This window comes from Ostrea edulis, chromosome 4 (assembly GCF_947568905.1).
Source record: "Ostrea edulis chromosome 4, xbOstEdul1.1, whole genome shotgun sequence".
NCBI lineage: Eukaryota > Metazoa > Mollusca > Bivalvia > Ostreida > Ostreidae > Ostrea > Ostrea edulis.
In genome coordinates, this window is record NC_079167.1 from 13,314,341 (window position 1) to 13,335,126 (window position 20,786).

The window sequence follows — 20,786 nt, forward strand, 5'->3', positions numbered from 1 at the left end:
GACAAGGACAATATACGCGGGCCACTTAATGAACTCTCTAGACAAGGACAATATACGCGGATCACTTAACGAACTCTCTAGACAAGGACAATATACGCGGGCCACTTAATGAACTCTCTAGACAAGGACAATATACGCGGATCACTTAATGAACTCTCTAGACAAGGACAATATACGCGGGCCACTTAACGAACTCTCTAGACAAGGACAATATACGCGGGCCACTTAACGAACTCTCTAGACAAGGACAATATACGCGGGTCACTTAACGAACTATCTAGACAAGGACAATATACGCGGATCACTTAACGAACTCTCTAGATAAGGGCAATATACGCGCGTCACTTAACGAACTCTCTAGACAAGGACAATATACGCGAATCACTTAACGAACTCTCTAGACAGGGACAATATACACGGATCAATTAACGAACTCTCTAGATAGGACAATGTACACGGGTCTGTTTTCATCTTGTAGATATACATGTACTGAATAAGCGACACACATTAAACCTTCACATTTTTGAAATCATGAAAACAGCGTATCCTATACTTCATGATTTTCTTACAGAGCAAAATCCAAAAATGGTGGACGATCACTAAGAGACAAATTGGACAAAATAGGACTGAGTCTCCCTGCAGGCCGCAGAAAGGCTGCTAACGTCACCCTGCTGACATCACTAGTGGAAGGTGAGCGAGAAGAAATGTTATCATATCTTTATATATATTTACATAGATAAATATCAAATTATACAGATATCAGGAATGCAAGAATAGAAATGAACTCTGCATGTTTGATTTTTATGTCTTGGAGCAATTTTCAGGGCGAGCGAAAAGTCTAGAAAAAGCTTTGATTTATTTTTACCGTAATTAATGCATTGATATGAATTCCCTTTAGGAAGCTTCGTATAAAATATTTTTGATCTCCACTTTAATTGCTGTATAAAGAATACGCATTAATTGAATTATTAAAATTTTTTTTTTTTCAAAAAGATGACCGATTATCCTAAAATGACAATTATATGGTTATTATATATTCTCTCAATTCTCAGATGGTTAAAATATCATATGAATTCTGCCTTTGTTTACAATATAAATTATTTATCATACCTAGCTTTGGGGGAAATTCTTCCAGCTAGTATTTTATTTTACCTTGATGTATATAGATCTCCCCTATTCTGGGCCTCTCGATTATCGATATTACAATGAAATCATGACCTGATGATATATGGAGATGATCTAATGAAATTGATGGCGGCTATTTGACTGGAGCGGTCTTTCATCTGTTTCCATTTCACAGTAACAGATGATACACTCGTGTGTTTGTCATGCCATCAACAGCATTAAGTAATGTTACACATTACCAATTGCAAGTGTCAGAATAACGATATATTTCCATGCATATTTATGATGAATACCTTAAAAAAATAATATATTAGGCATCTTAAGTCCCCCTCTCCTGTGCTTATCTTAGCAGAAAAATATCATATGACTGACAACTTAGATATTCATTTTAGTATGAGAAACAATTGTGAGTGTGTTGATTTCATTCAATTTATAAGAGGACTAATTATAATAATGAAAATTTTCTAACGGTAAAAACTCTAAAAAGATAATCAGAGAACGTATTCCAATAAATGTTAATTCTCCAATAAACTATCAAATAAAATACACAAAACAATTATTTAGTTTTCAAGACATTAGGTTTAATAATAGACAAAACAAACGCAATGACCCCTATACATGGTCTTGTCATTTAGAGGGGCCAATGGTTGGGTTGGTTCGTGGATATGCATGATGAATTGAGAGTGCTTCGTTCAACCAGATCACTTATTTTATATGAAGAAGGTGTGTGTGTGTGTGTGTGTGTCACTTTTTACCAGCTACAAATAGAAATTTATAATATTGATATTATCTCTCTCTCTATGAAACATTCATAATGCCAGTTTCATTAAAATCAATATTTATAGGTAAATGTTAAAATTCATAATTTCAAAGTACAATCGTTGCCCATTGAATGATATCCAAAAAAGGAAGTTATTAATGTTAAACAAATACAATTATACCTTAGTCATAAAGTTTACACAGCTCGGAGGAATTATAAATTATTTCTACGATCTCGTTTTCATCTTGTCATAAAAATAGGAGGATACATGATAGAAAGCAGGCTTCGTATGAAGCAATTTTACTGCGAATGGGGCGGAAATTGAACACATTTTTTCTGATATTGAATTTTATGAGTTATTATTATTATTATTTACGAGGAAAGGCAAAGGGCGGGGTGATTCCCTTTTTCTATGGACCTATAAAACAGATACATTAATTTTGGGATAGCTTCTCCGTTTTAGTTTGTTCAGAGACATTGAGAGTTGTATCCTGTATACACATGTAAATGTAAGTCGAGAATTCCTAACACTCGTCAACCATCAGGCGTCCATCAATCACCCTTTACATCTAAGGCCTGTCACACCGCTTGGACCGCGGTTTTTACATACATATAAAACCAGTTGTCACTCTTTCTGGGTCACCTGTGTGACCCTCAGAATTTTCCCCCAACAAATCATCTTAATATTGTTCCTCTGTTTTTCTTGGCTTTGGTTTGTAACTTGGACCAGGATATCCGGAGACAGTCCTTAATGTCACATTGAATTCGTTACGGGCCTCTGCTTTGCAGCTTTGAATTCTTTTCAAAACATTAAAGTTTTTTTTTTCAAACAAAGAAGTAATCTTTTTCATCCGCTAATGAATTCTTTAAATTTTTTTATTCACTGCACCGAAGACAGTACTGTCGTTAAAAATTTTAATTGTAAGAACGGAAATAAAATGTTACAGTACAACTAGATCAAAAAATAGAAAGAATTAAGTACATGACAATATCACTTGCAATACGTGATGGTATCATTGCAATGAAATATGTTTATGTTACAGGTGAGGCAGTTCGTCTTGCTCGAGATTATGGCTACCTTTGTGAGACAGAGTTCCCTGCTCGTCAGTGTGCTGAATACAACGCGAGACAGTATAGCAGTGACCCAGCGGACCAGATGGCCCGCAAAAACATGATCTTAGCCACAAAGTAAGCAAAGAGCCCCACCAGCACAGAACATCATAAACAAAATTCTTATGATAATAAATGTTTAAGCGTCACGTATTTTTAAGGACATAAATATCCAAATGTTCATAAAACATTTTTCTTTGTTTCAGACAAATCCTTAAGGAGTTCATGGACTTGTTGAACCAAGACCGTTCACCACTCGGCAACACTAGACCACAACCCATTCTGGAACCTGGCATCCAGAGACATTTGACTCACTTTAGTTTAATTACACATGGTTTTGGGTCGCCAGCCGTGGTTGCCTCTCTGACAGCCGTGCAGGCCTATCTTAATGAAATGTTGAAAATATTGGACAAATCTTACTCGACAGGAAACGCCCAGGTGCAAGGCCAGCAGATGGACAATGGGGTAAAACCTAAACTTCCCGATAAAGATGAAAACCGACGAGAGTGATTGTCTTGTGTTTGCAAGCGGAAGAGCACAGTGGACGGACGCAGTCTATATCAAAAGTGCTGGCTGATTCCTATTTCTGATAGTAAAATCAGTTTTACATGACTAGAAGCTGTCCCATTGGTCATGGTTTTCTGGAGAACCAATGAGATGAACATTTTGTTCAAAATTTCAGGGTCGTTATTTCATATACCTATAGATTCAGATTCTGATGATGTGAAATCCACCTGTCTTTCTTAGATATAAAGGAAATGTTCTCCAGGCTATAAATTTTCTGAACATCTCCAGAGTTGTGACGCAAAAAAGGAAGAACACAAATCCAGTTGATTTATTACTCCTGGATTTGTCACGTGCTATTTCGATAGAACTTTTTTTAAATGTCAGATCACAATTCACTGACTTAACCATTCTTGAGAATAGAAATATAACATTTTCAATGAAAATGGGTTTTTTAATAATGACTTTCTGCAACTGTCAAAACTGGTTTGTGGCAGATTTGGAACAGTTGTTGCAATACTATAGTGTTCTTTGTTTTGTTTACTAAGCATTATCGGTTATGATTGAGCATTACATTTTTGTTTGGTCTAGTCTTTTTTCCCTTTTTGTTCAAAATGTATTTTTCACAATAAGTATGTTTATATATATAACATATAACATGATACTGATGCTAGATTTTGTGTACAGAATATGAGGAAATACTCGTTATTAAAAGAGAAGTTTATATGTTAATTCCAGACGATATCTACGTCATTTTTGCATTCCTTACCGCCATTGTCTTGTGATCAGAATTTTGTGTGAATAAGGAACATATTCATGTGTAGCCATGTGTGAATGTGTGTGAATGTTGAAATTTTCCACTTTTGAGTACATATAAAGAATATAATATTGTACACGCGGTCAAGGAAATCATGAAATTAAATTAAAATACACAAAACTACAATGACTTTGTTTGGTGTTATATTTGAAGGGTGACGCATAAAAAGAGCTTGGACTATAACAGTCTGGAACCCCCTGTTTACAAGTTGTGATGATTATAGAGTCTACCTTTATTTATGAATATTCATTGACAATACACAAATCATATGAATATTATGTTATTACTCGACATTACTATGTGTTTTTACTTGGATGGTGAATGTAGCTATTAAAACAAATATAATTGGTGTCTTGGATCATGAAAAAGATTTTAACTGAAGTCGGAATTTCACCCATCTGCAAGATAGTTTTTCCCGTCAAACTGAAAATCAAAAGTTGTAATTAACTGCACTCAGGCAATACCATGGGGATATAAAACATTTAATTCTGGGCTGTTGAGTTACCACAGTAAACACATTTTGATTAGTATTTCACTAACTTGGCTCTCACAACACATTATAAATTTTTAAAAAAAATTCTTGTTTCGTTTGTCTCTCTAGATTTATCAAAGAATATGCAAATCAATTGATAAAATCGTATGTGTGGCGATGAAGCGTGTAAGGGCTGTTTTGTACAATTTAAATAAATTGATTTTAAGAAGTGCATTATACACGTAGTTACATGAAGCAAAATATTGTCACAACTATTTCCATGTACTATATTAATTATATTCTGTCGTAACTGTCCTTTGACCCATGGAGAGGGCTTATATAAGTATTGTGCCTGCTGCCTAATCCTATTTATATACGTATTTTCCCGTATATATACATGGATGAAATATTGTTCAAACCACAACTCTTTCTCAATACGCGTATGTTATATTCAGAAGTACAGTCTACGCGATGCTGTCTTTTGTAAACTTAACGTTTCCCACTTCTAAAAGGTATAATAACGATGAGTTCCAATATATATTGCTGTTTTTACTTTTTAATTACTGAAAAGTAAATATAACATTCACCATAGGTCTGAAGATTAAAGCAGAGTTTATTAGTTTTCTAAATTCAAAGTATTTTAAATATTCTAAAACCAATTAAAGATATAAAACAACTCATAAAGTCTTCAGATATTACAAATTAATTTGAAGGCATCCTGTATCTAAAAAGAGAGATGAAACTATATTTAAAAAATCAGTGCTTGCCTTTTTATAGACGTTCAACAGATTTCTTTATAACCCTAATAGGATGCTTTATTTCTGAATCTCACAAATTTTATCTTTTTCATTGAAATCTGGGTGTATTTTTTAAATTAATGAATAAAACATATTTTATGTGTGGACTTTATTCCAACTGTATACAGTTCCCGAAGATTTAACGGTCAGGTTCTCATACATTCTCCCGAGCAACACAGTAATATGTATATTTCTAAAACACTTTATAAACTAAGAGAAATAAAACATGCTTAATTGAATAATAACTTTTTATTATACGATTGTGAAGCAAAATAACAAAAGTCTAAAACTGAAGAAATGAAAGAATGTCATACTTACATTTAAAAATAATCAAAATAAATCCGTTATACACAAAATATAAAATTATCAATCCTTCCTTTCAAAGAAAATTATTTTTTCTATCATGTTAATTTCGTTATAACAAAGTCCGTGGCACACAAACAGCACAATCTCCGATTTTCTTTGTTTTTTCGATGAGCATATGGTAGAAGAAAAATTAAACTGAGACCTTTTCGTTCATATTCAGACATTAAGTAAATAGAAGATATCTGTAGGGCATTGTTATAGGCGCAGAATTACCAGGGGCAAAAAGCACGCGTATATTATGAAGTATGTTTAGATGCTTGCTAGTATTTGCCTTCGAGGAGTTTAGCTAATTTGCCTTCCAGCTCTAAGATAGAACTGCATTAAAATATCTTATTTTTCAGTGATAAAGTTCATCTGATTTAATACGTTGTGTGGTTCGTTGTTTTATAGCAAATCGGAGTTTTACTGGTGTAAATCGAAATTTGGTTTTATTTCTTTATACTAAATAGTTTTATATCAATAATTTGCATCCTTAAAAACAGTTTCTGATTAAACACATAACATAATTTAAGAACAAAAATTTATTAAAAATTACAGCAAATTTTAAATTTCCACAATGAAGTAAAATTCTTTTGTTTGCTTTACAGTATTACCAATAGTATTGTTATGGAATGGCGTTCATACTCAACCCAACGATCTTCAACTCGTATTTCTCCCGTTTTGTCATGATATTAAGACCATTTTCTGCAAACAAACCTTCTGCAAAAATGATGAAAATGCAAACTATAATTTATGTGTATATAAGTAAAATTGATAAATTTCACCACGTGAAATTTAATTTTTGACCACGATTTTTTCAGTTACGTGCAATTCAGTGGGAAACCTTTTTTTTTATTGATTTATATAGGGAAAGGCAATATATCATAATCTTTTAACATCAGAGAAAATAAACAAGTTCCTAATATATTAGGAAATTAAATACATGTAGTTGTACTAATTACAATCACAATAAACCAAATATATATAACAACCCATGCATCCAATGTTTTGTTTGTAGCCAGTGTCCTAAAGCTAGCATTCAGAAAAAGTGCTAAAACATAAAACAATTTTAAATTACATACATACATGTATATCTAAATTTTGCACTGCAAGTTGTATTATTCATTACTTTTAATGAAATACAATTTTCATATTCCTAATATGCAGCTGTAAAATATGCTGATTTAAAAATTGTCAAAGATCATCAAAATTGCTTTTGGACAAACAGCTCATACAATGGAAGGACAAAACAAGAGAATTTGTGTGAATGGGACCAGGGCAGACCTAGAGAATTTGTGTGAATGGGACCAGGACAGACCTAGAGAATTTGCCTGCAAGGAATAAAACCCAAACATGCCTTCAAGGGTTGTGCGTTTATTTATGGTCTTCATGAAAAACTTCCAAGCTTTCATTTGGAAAGGTGAAGGTCAAAAACGAGTAAAAGTAATTAACATTGCAGGAAAGTGTTTCGTAAAAATAAATTTTATTTTTCATCGAGATACAATCCGATTAAAATCATCTCCTCGATCCGCTCCTCTCTCTCTCTTTTGTTTTCTTCCTTTTTTTTTTTTTTCTTTTTTTTTTTTTTTAAATATTTTTATCATTTTTTTTATTGTCCTTGTAATCAGATTGACCGAGATACTAATAAGAAAGATGCAAAAATTATCAAAAAGCAAGGATTGAAATTCAAAATGGATTTTTTATACATGCAAAGTTATCAATGAGAATTGTGCTTTGACAAAGTACTAAAGAAGACATCTGGAATGATTTTTCTATTTTAAAGTAGTTTTTTAAAGATATGTTAGATGCACAATACGAAGACTTATTGGAAGTGTTAAGCATGTTGTTCTCAATTTGTGAAATACCATGCAGCATACGAAATTACTCCCGAATGCGATATATTACCACACACACAAATAACCCAAGAATTTGGTTTTTTAAAGAATTACGGTAGACTGAAAATCTTCTGTAAACCTTGAATTACTTCCAAACAAAAAGAAAGATTGTAACAAAAAATCAACTCGCTTACCGCGTGAAAGCAATTCGTTGGTCATTTGCAGTAATTTGAAATTCATAGACACTGATTTGCCCTAATAAAGTTATCGCGTGTCATGTGAAATATGAAACACGATCTAATTCAAATAAATGGCGAATAAAGGGAAAATCAATAGGTACCGCGTCAGAACCCAAGTTAGGCGCCTTAACGAGATTCCGCGGCATGGAAAGGGAGGTGAAATGGGAAATAATGATCACTCCAATAAGAGCTCAACACTGCCATTTTCATGCAGTTTGCTGCTTTGCAGTTAGGCTTAATAGAATATTGAGAGACAAAATTCGCAATTCAAGTGGGCTTATTATTGTTTTAATAAGTGTAATAAGGCAGAAAAGGGGAATTAACTCCCAAAGGTGTCATTGACGAAACACCTTCTTTACACAGATCAAATACCATTATCATTATCCCAGTGATCAGGTATTATCTTCTTCCATTTCTTCACAAATACACAATTAACTTCTCCCTGTAGGTAAATCCGAAGTAGGAATCAGAAAGTGCAAAAGAGGATGGTCCAGACACCTATATTATACAGCTGCTTACATTGGTTTGATCAAGGTTCCCTTTTTAACCTGTCCATATAAATGAAGATTACTGACGAACCAACATCATCTTTTAAAATGCTATTTCCCCTCACTGTTAATTGTTTAATCTAGCATATCCATTCTAAGTCTTAGACAATAATTGTTACCTAGACTGGCCCTATTGACGATTATTAATCAAGAAATCTAGTTTTGCTTCCAAAACAAATGCAACTACTGGAACATAAAGGGGTACTATTAAACGTTTGTTTCAATCTTTTGTTTTAAAACATGTAAAAGAACGACTACATACCGTTGTTTTATAAGCTTTTGAAATATCATTGTAGTACACCCATTAGAAAATAAAACATGGTTAAAAACAAAGCAATAACATTGATAGTCGTTTATCTATTCGTGCTTTTTTTTCATTTTGAATCCGACACCAACATGGTAGTGTTAGTCCTTGTCTCAATAATATTTCAGCGTTTCTTGTGATTACAACAAGACATGGACATAATTCAAATAAACCTAGCCCAAGTTATACTTAAGATTTCCTGAAGAAATATAGCACTTTCCTTAGTGTTTTCTCATAAATGTTTAAATATCAGACATAATTTTAAACATATGCGCTCATGAAATTTTAAAAAAAAATGTAAAAGAAACGCTATTTTACATAAAAGGTATGTACTCTTACTTCTTACAAGAATGGTGACCTTTTGAAAAATTTTAGCAATTCGTTACTGGAGGATTCAAAATATGTGAATGACAAGTCGAAGATTCAAAATATATGCATGGTAATTTGAAGATTCAAAATATGTGAATATGACAATTGGAAGAATTAAAATATATGAATGATAGTAGATGTAAATGACAATTGGAAGATTCAAATTATATGAATGACAGTTGAAAGATTCAAAATATGTAAATGACAATTGGAAGATTCAAAATACATTATGTTCATGGCAAAGTATATAATCTATCCATTACATAGAGTGCATGTTACTAAGTTTGTAAGTCTCCTGATTAATGTAAATAATTTTGTGTTCGGTATATCGAACTGAAGGAAACACATCCTTTAACTTTCCAGATTTGAATGGTTTTGCATGGTGTGCACCAGATCACCCGGCACATAACAGACACATCCACTCTATCATCACAAACGTCAAAGAAAAGGACTACTAAATATGGAGATTTACGTTTCGTCTTTGTGCGTATTAATTAAATTCATATCTTATTGATTTTTTTTTTCCAATTTGAATTCATGGTATATTTTTGTTACTCTTTTTTACTAAATCAATTACTAGCATTTATCGTGTAAAAGCGCTCTATCTTAACAAACTTTGGAGTCGGAGGTGTCCTCAGAATATTGAAACCAAATCTTTCTCAAAACTTTCAACATATAGCATAAATGAGGGATTGCAGGATTAAGAAACGAAAAATGAGAATTTATTCTTGAAGAAGAGTTTGAGCACAAGATTTGACTTTCATTTGCACAACAAAAAGTCGTTTCCTCGTCTCTGATACATGAGCATGCCACGGTTTAGACAGCTGTATTGTTAAATTTCATTCTTCACGATATTGAGGTAAATGTATACATTAGTAGCTTTTTCTTGCATGTCAGCAATAGACATCTAAATACAAATTTTGTACAGATTTTTTTTCATGCAGAATTTACCGATAAAGGTTTTCTTCTACCATAATGTTATCGAGTAATATCAGTGTAATATGAAGTTTACTGGTCCACTCTGGGATAATTTGAAACTATTCTCATGGGATTATTGGATAGTAATGAAAGAAATATGTTTGATCATATTCTACACGCAATAAACAATATCTACGATATTTAAGATTATACACTGAAAAAATATCTAAAATCATATCGCATATACAATAAAATAGTATTCAGGATTATACCACATGCAATGAAACAGCATCTAATAACATATCGCTTATACAATAAAACAGTGTCTAGGACTATATAAAACATCTAATATCATATCACACATGCAGTGAATCACACATACAGTGAAAAGATATCTAAATTTCTATCATAATCAGCGAGATCAACTCAGACATATAATAAAAACAATATTTATATGATATTGCATATAACAAACAATATAAAATATTATATGACAATTTTGAGGCATGTAGAGTAACATGTACGTCATAGTATTTGAAAAGACATGTAGGAAATTGCCTGTTCATATAGTTTCCAGCATTTTACTTTTCGGGTAGTGTGGAAGACAATGGCAATTTATCTATTGTCATCGACGGAATGACAGCGCTATATGGTATACATAATGTATAGAAAAAATATTCAAGGACATACTCCGTGAAAGAATAATGATCTAAATTACATCCACTAGTATCTAAATGGTGCTTTTTTTTCACTTATCTGATCATATATTCATATCAAAACTGTTGTATGTAAATTAGCTTATCATACTGTCAAAATAGTTGTTTTCTTTTATACTTTCAATGGAAAGAATAAATCATGGCGATTAAAATGCGAATAGCTGGGCGTCGTTTAAAGAGAATTTAAGCTTTGCTAATTTGAATTTAGCATTGTTAACATCAGAGCCACCCATGTTCTTGATGCAAATGAATTCGGTAAAGAATGAAAAAAGAAACAATGAAAATGATTTTAAAATTGAGTAAAATAAAAAAGATAAGCCTTCAGTTCTGATGATTTCCTTCGCAGGCGTTTGAACCAACGGGAGCCACGCGCAATATTACATGCAGGATCATTTTAGATTCAATTTTCATTATTTGATATTTATCATCAACCATGTTCGGATCAGAAATATTTCCATACGATAGATCACATCCTTATGCTATCGGTAACATCAATTTCTTGAGCTCTGTTTCATTGAGGTTGTAAAAAGGCGCACAATATTTTTACAGTTCAGCGTACACGCGGTGGATAAACAATTAGGCTTGCAAAAAAAAGGAAGCAAAATCAGATAAAGGGGGTCGACGTTGAGCCTTATGAAGTAATATTCAACAAGATAGAGAGAGAGAGAGCGATTTGGCATCCTTTTGTGTTCTAGACAGTCACTTGTCAATTAGGGCAATCGAAAATACGTTAAAATGATTGGACGCTTATCTCATGGCGCGGATCTGGTTTAATCAAGTGATCTCCATATTGATGAGTGTTCATCCGTCAAAGCCAAGCTGTGCATGCCGTCGATAGCCCGGTATTGGCCGTTAGATGCAGACCCGTAACAAGTTCTTGTTTAAGGCTGATCACAAGAGGTTAAAACCCCAAGATAATCAGTGCAAATGTCGCAACATTAGTGATCATAATTCATCTATATGCTATTTTTTCCCCAAAATGGCAGAGGGCCATTGTCGTTCAATTAGGGGCTATCAGTGTACAAGCGCTGACACTTGTTTAATGAAAATGGACATATCACCCTAAATGAATTCCAATTAATCTGATTGCTTCCTTTCAAAGAGGAGTTTTCATAAAAAATATCGGAACGAAGAGATCATCCTTCACTGCACTCAGTAAACAATGCTTGTGACAGAACGAGGCTGATTTTTATATTCTCCTTTATGCAGATATTCTTCAACGTTAATTCAGTATCAATGGGATAATTAATGATTGCTGTGATGAAAAAATCTATATTTAAAAAAAACATCTGTACAAAGCATGGGAGTACAAATTCTTCATCTTGCCACTTTTGTTCCTTCAAGATAGAATCTATGTTCTTCCTATTTCCCGTTTTACTAACCTGAAATATCTTAACAGTTGTAAAAACTGTTAGATAATAATTATTGTCTTCCTTTTTTACAATGGCCGTTGAGCGAAGATTGATTCATATGTTGTCACTGATAGACCTGCACACTGTGTTAGTGGAAAAAATTGATAATCCTTACCATCTCGTCCAAAATGCAGTAGTTTAGTTTTAAAGTAGCAGTCCAACCAAGAATTATGTAATATTGGGAATAACGGATTTAACCTTCAAGTGTCTGCAATTCTATCATGGTTATTGCAAAGATCGAAGGAATGCCGCGGTCATTATTCTACGATATACCTTCCTACGTATCAACTGATTGTGAGAAAATTGATACATATCTCGCTTGTACTTCGAGTTTTCCTAATGCAACAATAAAGTCACCTCATCTTACCTCCTCACCTATCCCCATCGTGCCCGCTGGCACATAAGATCCCAATACACTGTCTTCACCTGCCTCTGTCTCTGGCACATAATATCCCAATACACTGTCTTCACCTGCCTCTGTCTCTGGCTACTGCCCTTGCTAACGCCCAGGTTTAACCTTTCCTGTTCAGTAGTTCTTCTCCACATTGTTTTTGGCCGGCCTACTTTCCTCCTTCCCTCTGGGTGCCATGTCAGTGCGGTGGTGCAAATCTTGTTGTTCTCCATTCTTAGTACTGGCCAATCCAATCAATTCCACTTCCTGAAAATTATTATTTCGCTTGCAATAAAGTTAATGACTGATAATATTTAATTTCATAATCATAAAAATCAATCAAAATATGTTATAAAACAAATTCATAAATGACAGAAGAACATTTGTCATTCAATGTAAACCAATCATCTGTATTTCGAGAGCCATACACATATATTTATATTGCAAATCACATTTTCCTCTATGAACCAACCAATTTCAGCGAGCGACACAATCCATTCACATTGACTATGAACGGATTATGAACTAGCTTAAAGCACGCGACTGAGAGAGCGTAATGGTTTGAAAAAAAAAATAGAACATCTGTTACAAAGATCTCGCAAGTCACACCTTTGGATTAAGATTGTAAACTTACGTGGATTATCATCCCAATCTTGCGGTCTCCTACCTCCAAAATACGGTGCACCTTGCAATGTTGATAAAAGGCAGGGTGAGACGAAATGTGACGTCATGTCTATATGTTGACGTACGTCACAATAACTGTGACAGAGGCTAGGAGTTCGTTTTATGCAACAAAATAGAAGTAATGTAATCAAACGGTGTTTTAGTTAAGGAATAATATGTTTTACGGCGTGACCGTGTTTGAGGGCGAAGCAAAAAAGTTTTGGCATTAGTATCTATATCCAACACAGGACAAAAATAACCCGAAGTTAGCACGAGGACAGAGCTGTATCAAAGCATCCTTTTGGACATTTGATCTGCCTATATATTGAACGCGGGAAATATAATGCAATCGATGTAAACAATACATTGTGACATCATATTCAGCGTCGTTATTTCGCAAATTTACAAACATAGCGTTTGAACCACAACAAAAAACATGGCATTAATCGTGGAGTGATTATATATGATTAAGAAAATAAGGTTTACATGCTTTTACGGATTTTATGTAACATCTCAGAACGATGTGTACTAGGGAAGACGAGATTCAAAATGGAGGAATACATGTCCACGCGCTAATATTCGAATCGACGCCATTGGTACCAAACTTTTCAAGTTCCATAGGTATGGTTTAATTTTTCATTATTTTCCTATATCTTCCTTTTAAACATGTATATACGTGTTACCTATAGGGAGAGCTTCGCTTCGCCCTCTATAAATATAAGAAATGAACATCACTTTTGAGCTGTTCATGGTCAATATGAACGGATTTGGATTTGAGGCAAATTCTCTGTGAATCGCTAGCACGATTCACAGAATTTGCCTCAAATCCAAAATCCGTTCATACTGACCATGAACAGTTCATAAGTGATGTTCATTTCTTAAGTAAACATGGTAATGCACAGACAAGTGTTTCTTGAACTGTATTCAAAGCAATTGATATAATCCGTTAACATTAAACTAAATACTTGAAATATTTTTTTTCAAAATAGATTTAGAATACCCCTACCTTCTCACCTATTCGTCAGCAAAAACACTGTACAACATGTATGTCGTTTCGGAAACTGCCATGACGTCACAGTGACCTATTTCGAAGTTATATATAGGAAAACTATCGGCTGTATATTTCTACACCAAAGGAGAAGTAAAGTTCTTGTTTTCGTGTATGTTGCAGGATAACTTCCTTGGTCTCGAAATATTGTTTGAAATATAAAACCCTCGGCTAACGCCTCGGGTTTTATATTTCAACGTATTTCTCGACCTCGGAGGTTATCCTGCAACATACACGAAAACGCTACCATCATTTCTTAAATAATCGTACTCATTTTTATGTACTGCGGGTGTGCATCAAGAAAATCATTAGAATTCTGATGAACTACTTGCTCTTAAGAGATTGTGAAATTGATGTTTTCTACATACATGCATATTCTATTGAAATATACAAAGTTATCCAACATTCTATGTAATAAAGCAGTGTCATGTGTATAAATTTGTTTATTATATGATTGAATAATTCCTAGCTCTCTAATTGGCTGAGATCCAACAATGTAGAAATCATACTACGTTATGTTTACCTGCACGTGACCTTCCAGGTGAACATAAGGAATTATTTTTTCCACATAGGACCAAAAATAGGTCGGGTACTTACAATTTGACGCGATCGATTACACTTATTTTTGCCGTCCAATGAAATTCCGCGTTTCTCACTGGGTTCGGCTGTTGAAACTTACAATTAAAGCAAAGAACAATCTTGAAGGGTTTTTTAATCATATAATAAAACAATTATTGCTGTTTTTGAGGTCAATACGATAATTTAGCCACCTTCGAAGTACAATATTCACCTCGCCCTTCGGGCTCGGTGAATATTGTACTCCTCAGGTGTCTAAATCGTCGTATTGACCTCAAAAACAGCAATAATTGTATATTCTTCGAGAATTGTTTATACATGTAGAGACGTTACCAGCTTATAGGTGCAGTACCACAAATTTAGACCCAAGACCGTAGAAGTGAGGTTTTTTTTTTTTCGTGTTATAAAGTCATATCCAAAAGACACGAGAGTTTTCACTTCTAAATGCTAAGCGTTTGGTGAAGAGGACCATTCACTACCTAAATGTAAGGGATACAAGACTCCGATGGCCTATTATGTCAGATACGGGACTGGCACGAGCCGCGTAGCGGCGAGTGATAATTCCCGTATCTGACATAATAGACCATCGGAGTCTTGTATCCTACTTAAAACATTTTTACTGTCACTCCAGTATTTCTCATAATATTGACCTGCTATTAATAATACTTGACTATGTTCAGTACAGTCTGAAAAATAAAGTACTGTCAATACAATGGAATGACGTCACAACAATGTTTTGATTACGAAGGAACGATTACTACCTATGTTGAATGTCATAGGTTTGAGGCGGCGCCTACATCGAGAATCAAACCCGGATATCCCGGTTGCGAAGCGAGCGACACAATTGCTCGGCTACAGCGACCGATCCCATTTTGTATAGAATAATGTCTCACTTGTGCAAAGGCCACAGGATAATTGACAGTTGGATTTGGGATACTTGAACATTAGGGATCAAACTATATTTCTTCAATTTTCATTTGTAGCCTTTTCATCAACAAATCACTCTCCTCACGATTTTTAAGTGGACCGTACTACTCTATCAATAAATTATAAACCGGTATGTTTGGCGATGATTAACTAAGCAAATGCAACTTTCACGGTATCTCAGTGGTTAGAGAGTTCGCTTCGTGACCGGGGAGGTTGTAGATTCGAGTTCCATTCGTACATTGGCCGCGTCAGTCCTAAGACGTAAAAGTAGGTAGTGACCATTCCTTCGCCAAACACTGAAGTGAGGACAGTGTTTCTTTCAAATGACAATATTCACTTTTACCGATATTCATATGTCGATTCGATATATTTCAGAAATAGCTCTAAATAAAAGACACTACAGAGTCTTCCATATCTGCTTCATATTTGGATATTTCATGGAACATATATAGACGTTAACAGCCAACTAACAACTCAACTTTATGACAAACAGGATGACTCCAACTTGTCCATCGTCAACTTTCCATTTTTATGTAGCGATATTCTATTACCGCCTGCTTAGGGTGTTTATGTCTCTCAACTGATTCGATACGTAAGAGCATGTTCTGCCAATGGTCATTTGTTTTAAAACACAGAGATAGGCTACTGACAAATAAGTTGATATTACAGGGGCTTTAACAGTCTCCTTTAAAGTCAGCAATTCGCAAATTCCATGGTCGTTATAATGATCTAATTTACAAATACATCCTGTCATCAGGTCGAATACTATCTGATGTGTTTCATACCAATTGTTTGGTCGTTCTTTCTTTACATACTGATTTTCATTACTGATTACTCCGTTCACTTGATCAAGATATAGGTTTCACTGCTGGTATGACCAGTCTATAGGAGATGCTTACTCCTTCAAGGCACCTGGCCCCGGGATCATTAAATTGTCTTAAAGTCTAAAATTGTCTTAAACCAATAAGGTTGCACTTAAATTTTAAGACTGGTCTTAAATTGAATAAAAAAAATTACTTGGAGTTAAGAATAGTATTCTGTCTTAGATTTTGAGACTGTTGACTGTTTGCCCTATTCTCAGTCTTGAATTTTTTATAGGATTTTTGAGATTCTAACAAGTGTCTCATCTCCTCACGAAAATATCACCTGTTGTGAAGGAGAAACTTCAGACGTACTGTTACACAACATATGCGAGAAGTCAAATGTGGATTCCCAAAAATTCCAAAAAACTTTTAGCAAATTTAAAATCACAAAACTTTTCCCAAATCAACAGCGTCAAACTGTACGACTTTTCACACTTTACGCCACCACTCATTACGATGAATTGAATATTAATGTAGAATCATCATTGTTCTTAGGGGATTGATGTTCATGGATTTCATGGGTCACTCTTACCAACGAAATTTACGTGTCCATGAACATTTTCGAAAACCAAGTAGAATTATCTCTCCTAGTGACATCGTGTTGCTTACCCACGAAATTACGTCCACACGAACCAGCAAAATTTTGCTTACCAACGAACATTTGCCCCCACGAATTTAAAAAAAACAAAAAACGATTCCACAGTATGCTTTTTGACATCATAGACAGGTGCTTCTTCAAGAAGAATGGAACTTGGAAATATTCATATGTTGTTATCAGTCATCCAAAAATTACTTTCTTAAAAACCATTCTGTCTACGCACAAGTACTCTGAAACTGATAGTTCCTCGTTGACAATATCTACATGTATGTAGGCTTTGGAGACAAGGTCTCCCAACAATCTGTTGGAATTCTTATGGACACAATTTGTGTTCTTTCAAGTAACTTGCATGGTTTGTTTTTTTTATTTTCTCTATCATTATTATTATTATTTATCTATTTTCATTCTTATGAAGCAGAATTTAATTTTTGACAAGAGACCCACAGGTCTTATCGGTCACCTTAGCACTAGTTAAAAGTATCACTAGTCTCAAGGCCTATGAAATCTAGAAAATATTTATTGTTCTGAATATCGAAGCTAAATTCTAATATTCAGCAACAGTATAAAGCAAAATGTGTTCTTAAAACTTCAATGTCCTCAAAAGTGCACATACTGATGAAAGACTTTACATAATACATGTATAATGTATGTATTAACATAAAACGATATGACTAATTTGGACCCATCATAGAGTCAAAACCCTAGGGTTGTGAAATTCACCTTTTTTTTTTCCTTTTTTTTTTTTTTACAGCCTTTTCTGATTTTTCCTAAATATGCATTTAGTTGATATACTGCATCAGCATACTTAAAGAAGTCCTTGAAACCATAATAATTTTAGCTTCACCCTGAAACCGAATGCATACTCCCTAGGATCATGAAACTAACAATTTTGGCAAAGGACTGCTGCTCCTTGTAAACATCCATTTAGTTTCAATTTAGTATCAATAGCATTGAAACAGATATCATTTACATGTTTTGCGCATATACAATATATTGACCAAGTTTGGCCCCGCCCTGGAGTCAGTACCTCTACCCCGGGAATCATGAAATTTACAATTTGTGTAGAGGCTTCCTGCTCCATATCACTACGCATTTAGTTGTTTTTAAGATATGCAGTTGTAAAGAAGAAAAGTTTTTAAATTGGTTAATTTTTGGCAGTTTTTGCCCCGCCTCTAAGGCCCCAGGGGTGCAGGAATCCTGGATTTTACAATTGATGCCCCCCTTGTCCTAAAGATGCTTCATATCAAATTTGAAAGGAATTGGGATGGCAGTTGTCAAGAAGTTAAAAATGTTCTATTCACACATTTAATACCTGACCATTTTGGCCCCACCCTGATACCAAAACCCCTACCCATGGGATTATCGTATCTAAAATTTTGGTAAATATCCATTTAGATTCAGTTTAGTATCAATAGCACTAAAGATGTCATTTAAGTGTTTTACACATAAATACTATATACCAAGTTTTGCCCCGTCCTGGGGTCAAAACATCTACCCCGAGGATCATGAAAGTTACAAATTTGGTAAAGACCATCCTGCTTTACATTACTATGCATTTCGTTTTTCTTACACGTGTGCGCTTTTGGAGAAGATTTTTGAAAATTTAGCAATTTTTGGCAGATTTTGCCCCGCCCCCAAGGTCCCAGGGGTGCAGGAATCCTGAAATTCACAATCTATGTTCCCTTGCCCCAAAAATGCTTCATACGAAATTTGAAAAGAATTGGAATGGTAGTTATCAAGAAGAAGTTGAAAATCTTCAATTGTTTACGTACGACGGACGAAGACGGACCCAGATCAATTGCAATAGATCACCTGAGTTTATTCAGGTGACCTAAAAACCCTCTACATGAGATGAAGAAATCCCTTGCTTTGCGTTCAACTCGATATTTAGATACATCGACTACGTTTATTCATTTCCATTCATATGTCGACTCGATATACACGTATCCCAGTAAACTCTGAAAAACAATTCACAGAATCTTCCACATCTCATTCATATTTGGATGCTTTACTAAACATAGACGTTAACGGCAAACGAACAACTCAACTTCATGACAAAAGGAAGGACTCAGCTTCTCCATCGTCATAATTCCGTTGTCACCTACATATACAAATAGCGTTTATATCTCCCAGCTAAGTGGATACGAGATAGCATGTTTTGCGTATGAACAATTTTTTAACAAAGGCAGGCTCCTGATAAATAAGCTGATGTTAGGGGGTTTCAACTTGTCTTTTTTGAAGTCAGCATTTTGCAGATTCTATGGTTGTTATGATGATCTTATTTGCAAATAAAATCTATCAACAGGTCAAATACCGTCTTGGGTGTTTCTTGTCAATACACAAGATCGTAAATACTAGGTTACCGGAACTGTCGTAGAAAGGAATCCAAAATGTTTAAGTAGCTTGCTCCACTTTCTCAGAGAACTCACAGGACTACAGCAATTATCATGCAAATTAAATATCAAATTAAATAAGATACTAAGCAAAAACTTGGAAATTTGAAAGAAACTTTCAACTATTATATACTTTATTTGAACCAAATTTAAAATCAACATGTCTCAATTCGTTATTCCTCGCTCTTGTGTGCCTTTTATTATCTTTCCTTGCAAACAATAAAGATTTCCTTCTCTTCTTTATACATTCAATCACGATCGGTGATAGTAAACCCACCTACCTGTACATATTAGACAAACTTTGCAGTGCCTTGATATAAATCATCTTATACTTAATCCACCTACGTGTTCTTGTTCTTCATCTTCTTTCAACTATAGTTCAGCTGGACATGTCATTACTGGTGATGTTGATATAGTAATTGTAAATGAGAACCTGAATTTCCAATCACTTATTTTAAAAGGTCCTAAATTCAGAGAACGTCAGTCTTTCAATTGCCGACAGAACTTCTCAGTTTTGAATTATATCGAAGATTACGTCATACAATGGGCTAAATATGAAAAAAAAAAAAGACCTTGATACCTTGTCAGAAAGGCTAAAAAGTATAAGAAGAATATTAAAATCCTGTTTTAGACACATCAAAGCAAGAGTCTATCCTTCTGTGTTTAGTAAACAAAAAGTGATCAAAGAAAAAAAATAGGTTACATGAGGAATATGTCTTGGTTCCAACTGACAAAGCTTGTTAAAACATTATCTTTGTAAGACTCATTATTACAACTGTATTCATTCCACATTTGGTAATCGTACGTAGATGAAATTCTTCAAAATCATGCTTCAGTTTTAGACGCATTTAATATCCCAGTCAACAGGGGATGCTTACTCCTCCCAGGCACCTGATCCCACCTCTGGTGTGTCCAGGGGTCTGTGTTTGCCCAACAATCTAGTTTGTATTGTTTATAGGAGTTATGAGATTGATCACTGTTCGTTATCTTCACCTTTCATGAATGTGTGTTACTGTACTTATACCGTACCTATACTGGATTCCTGAAAACCCTTAC

The 20,786-nt window shown here is 34.3% G+C and overlaps 2 protein-coding genes across 6 annotated transcripts in view; both read left to right on the plus strand.

Annotated features, from left to right (window-relative positions):
- Positions 1-4,442, plus strand: part of LOC125670353 (transcription factor AP-2-epsilon-like) — a 27,899-nt gene extending 23,457 nt beyond the window's left edge. For all 4 annotated transcript variants that reach the window (XM_056161992.1, XM_048905466.2, XM_048905465.2 and 1 more), the window contains 3 exons: positions 572-690; positions 2,929-3,073; positions 3,202-4,442. In XM_056161992.1, the coding sequence (XP_056017967.1) occupies positions 572-690; positions 2,929-3,073; positions 3,202-3,505 (568 nt within the window). In that variant the 3' untranslated portion in view covers positions 3,506-4,442. The remainder of the gene's footprint in view (positions 1-571; positions 691-2,928; positions 3,074-3,201) is intronic.
- The window catches only part of LOC125670354 (solute carrier family 17 member 9-like), a 960,148-nt gene that overhangs the window by 99,661 nt on the left and 839,701 nt on the right, over positions 1-20,786 (plus strand). The gene's annotated exons all lie outside the window — the stretch shown is intronic.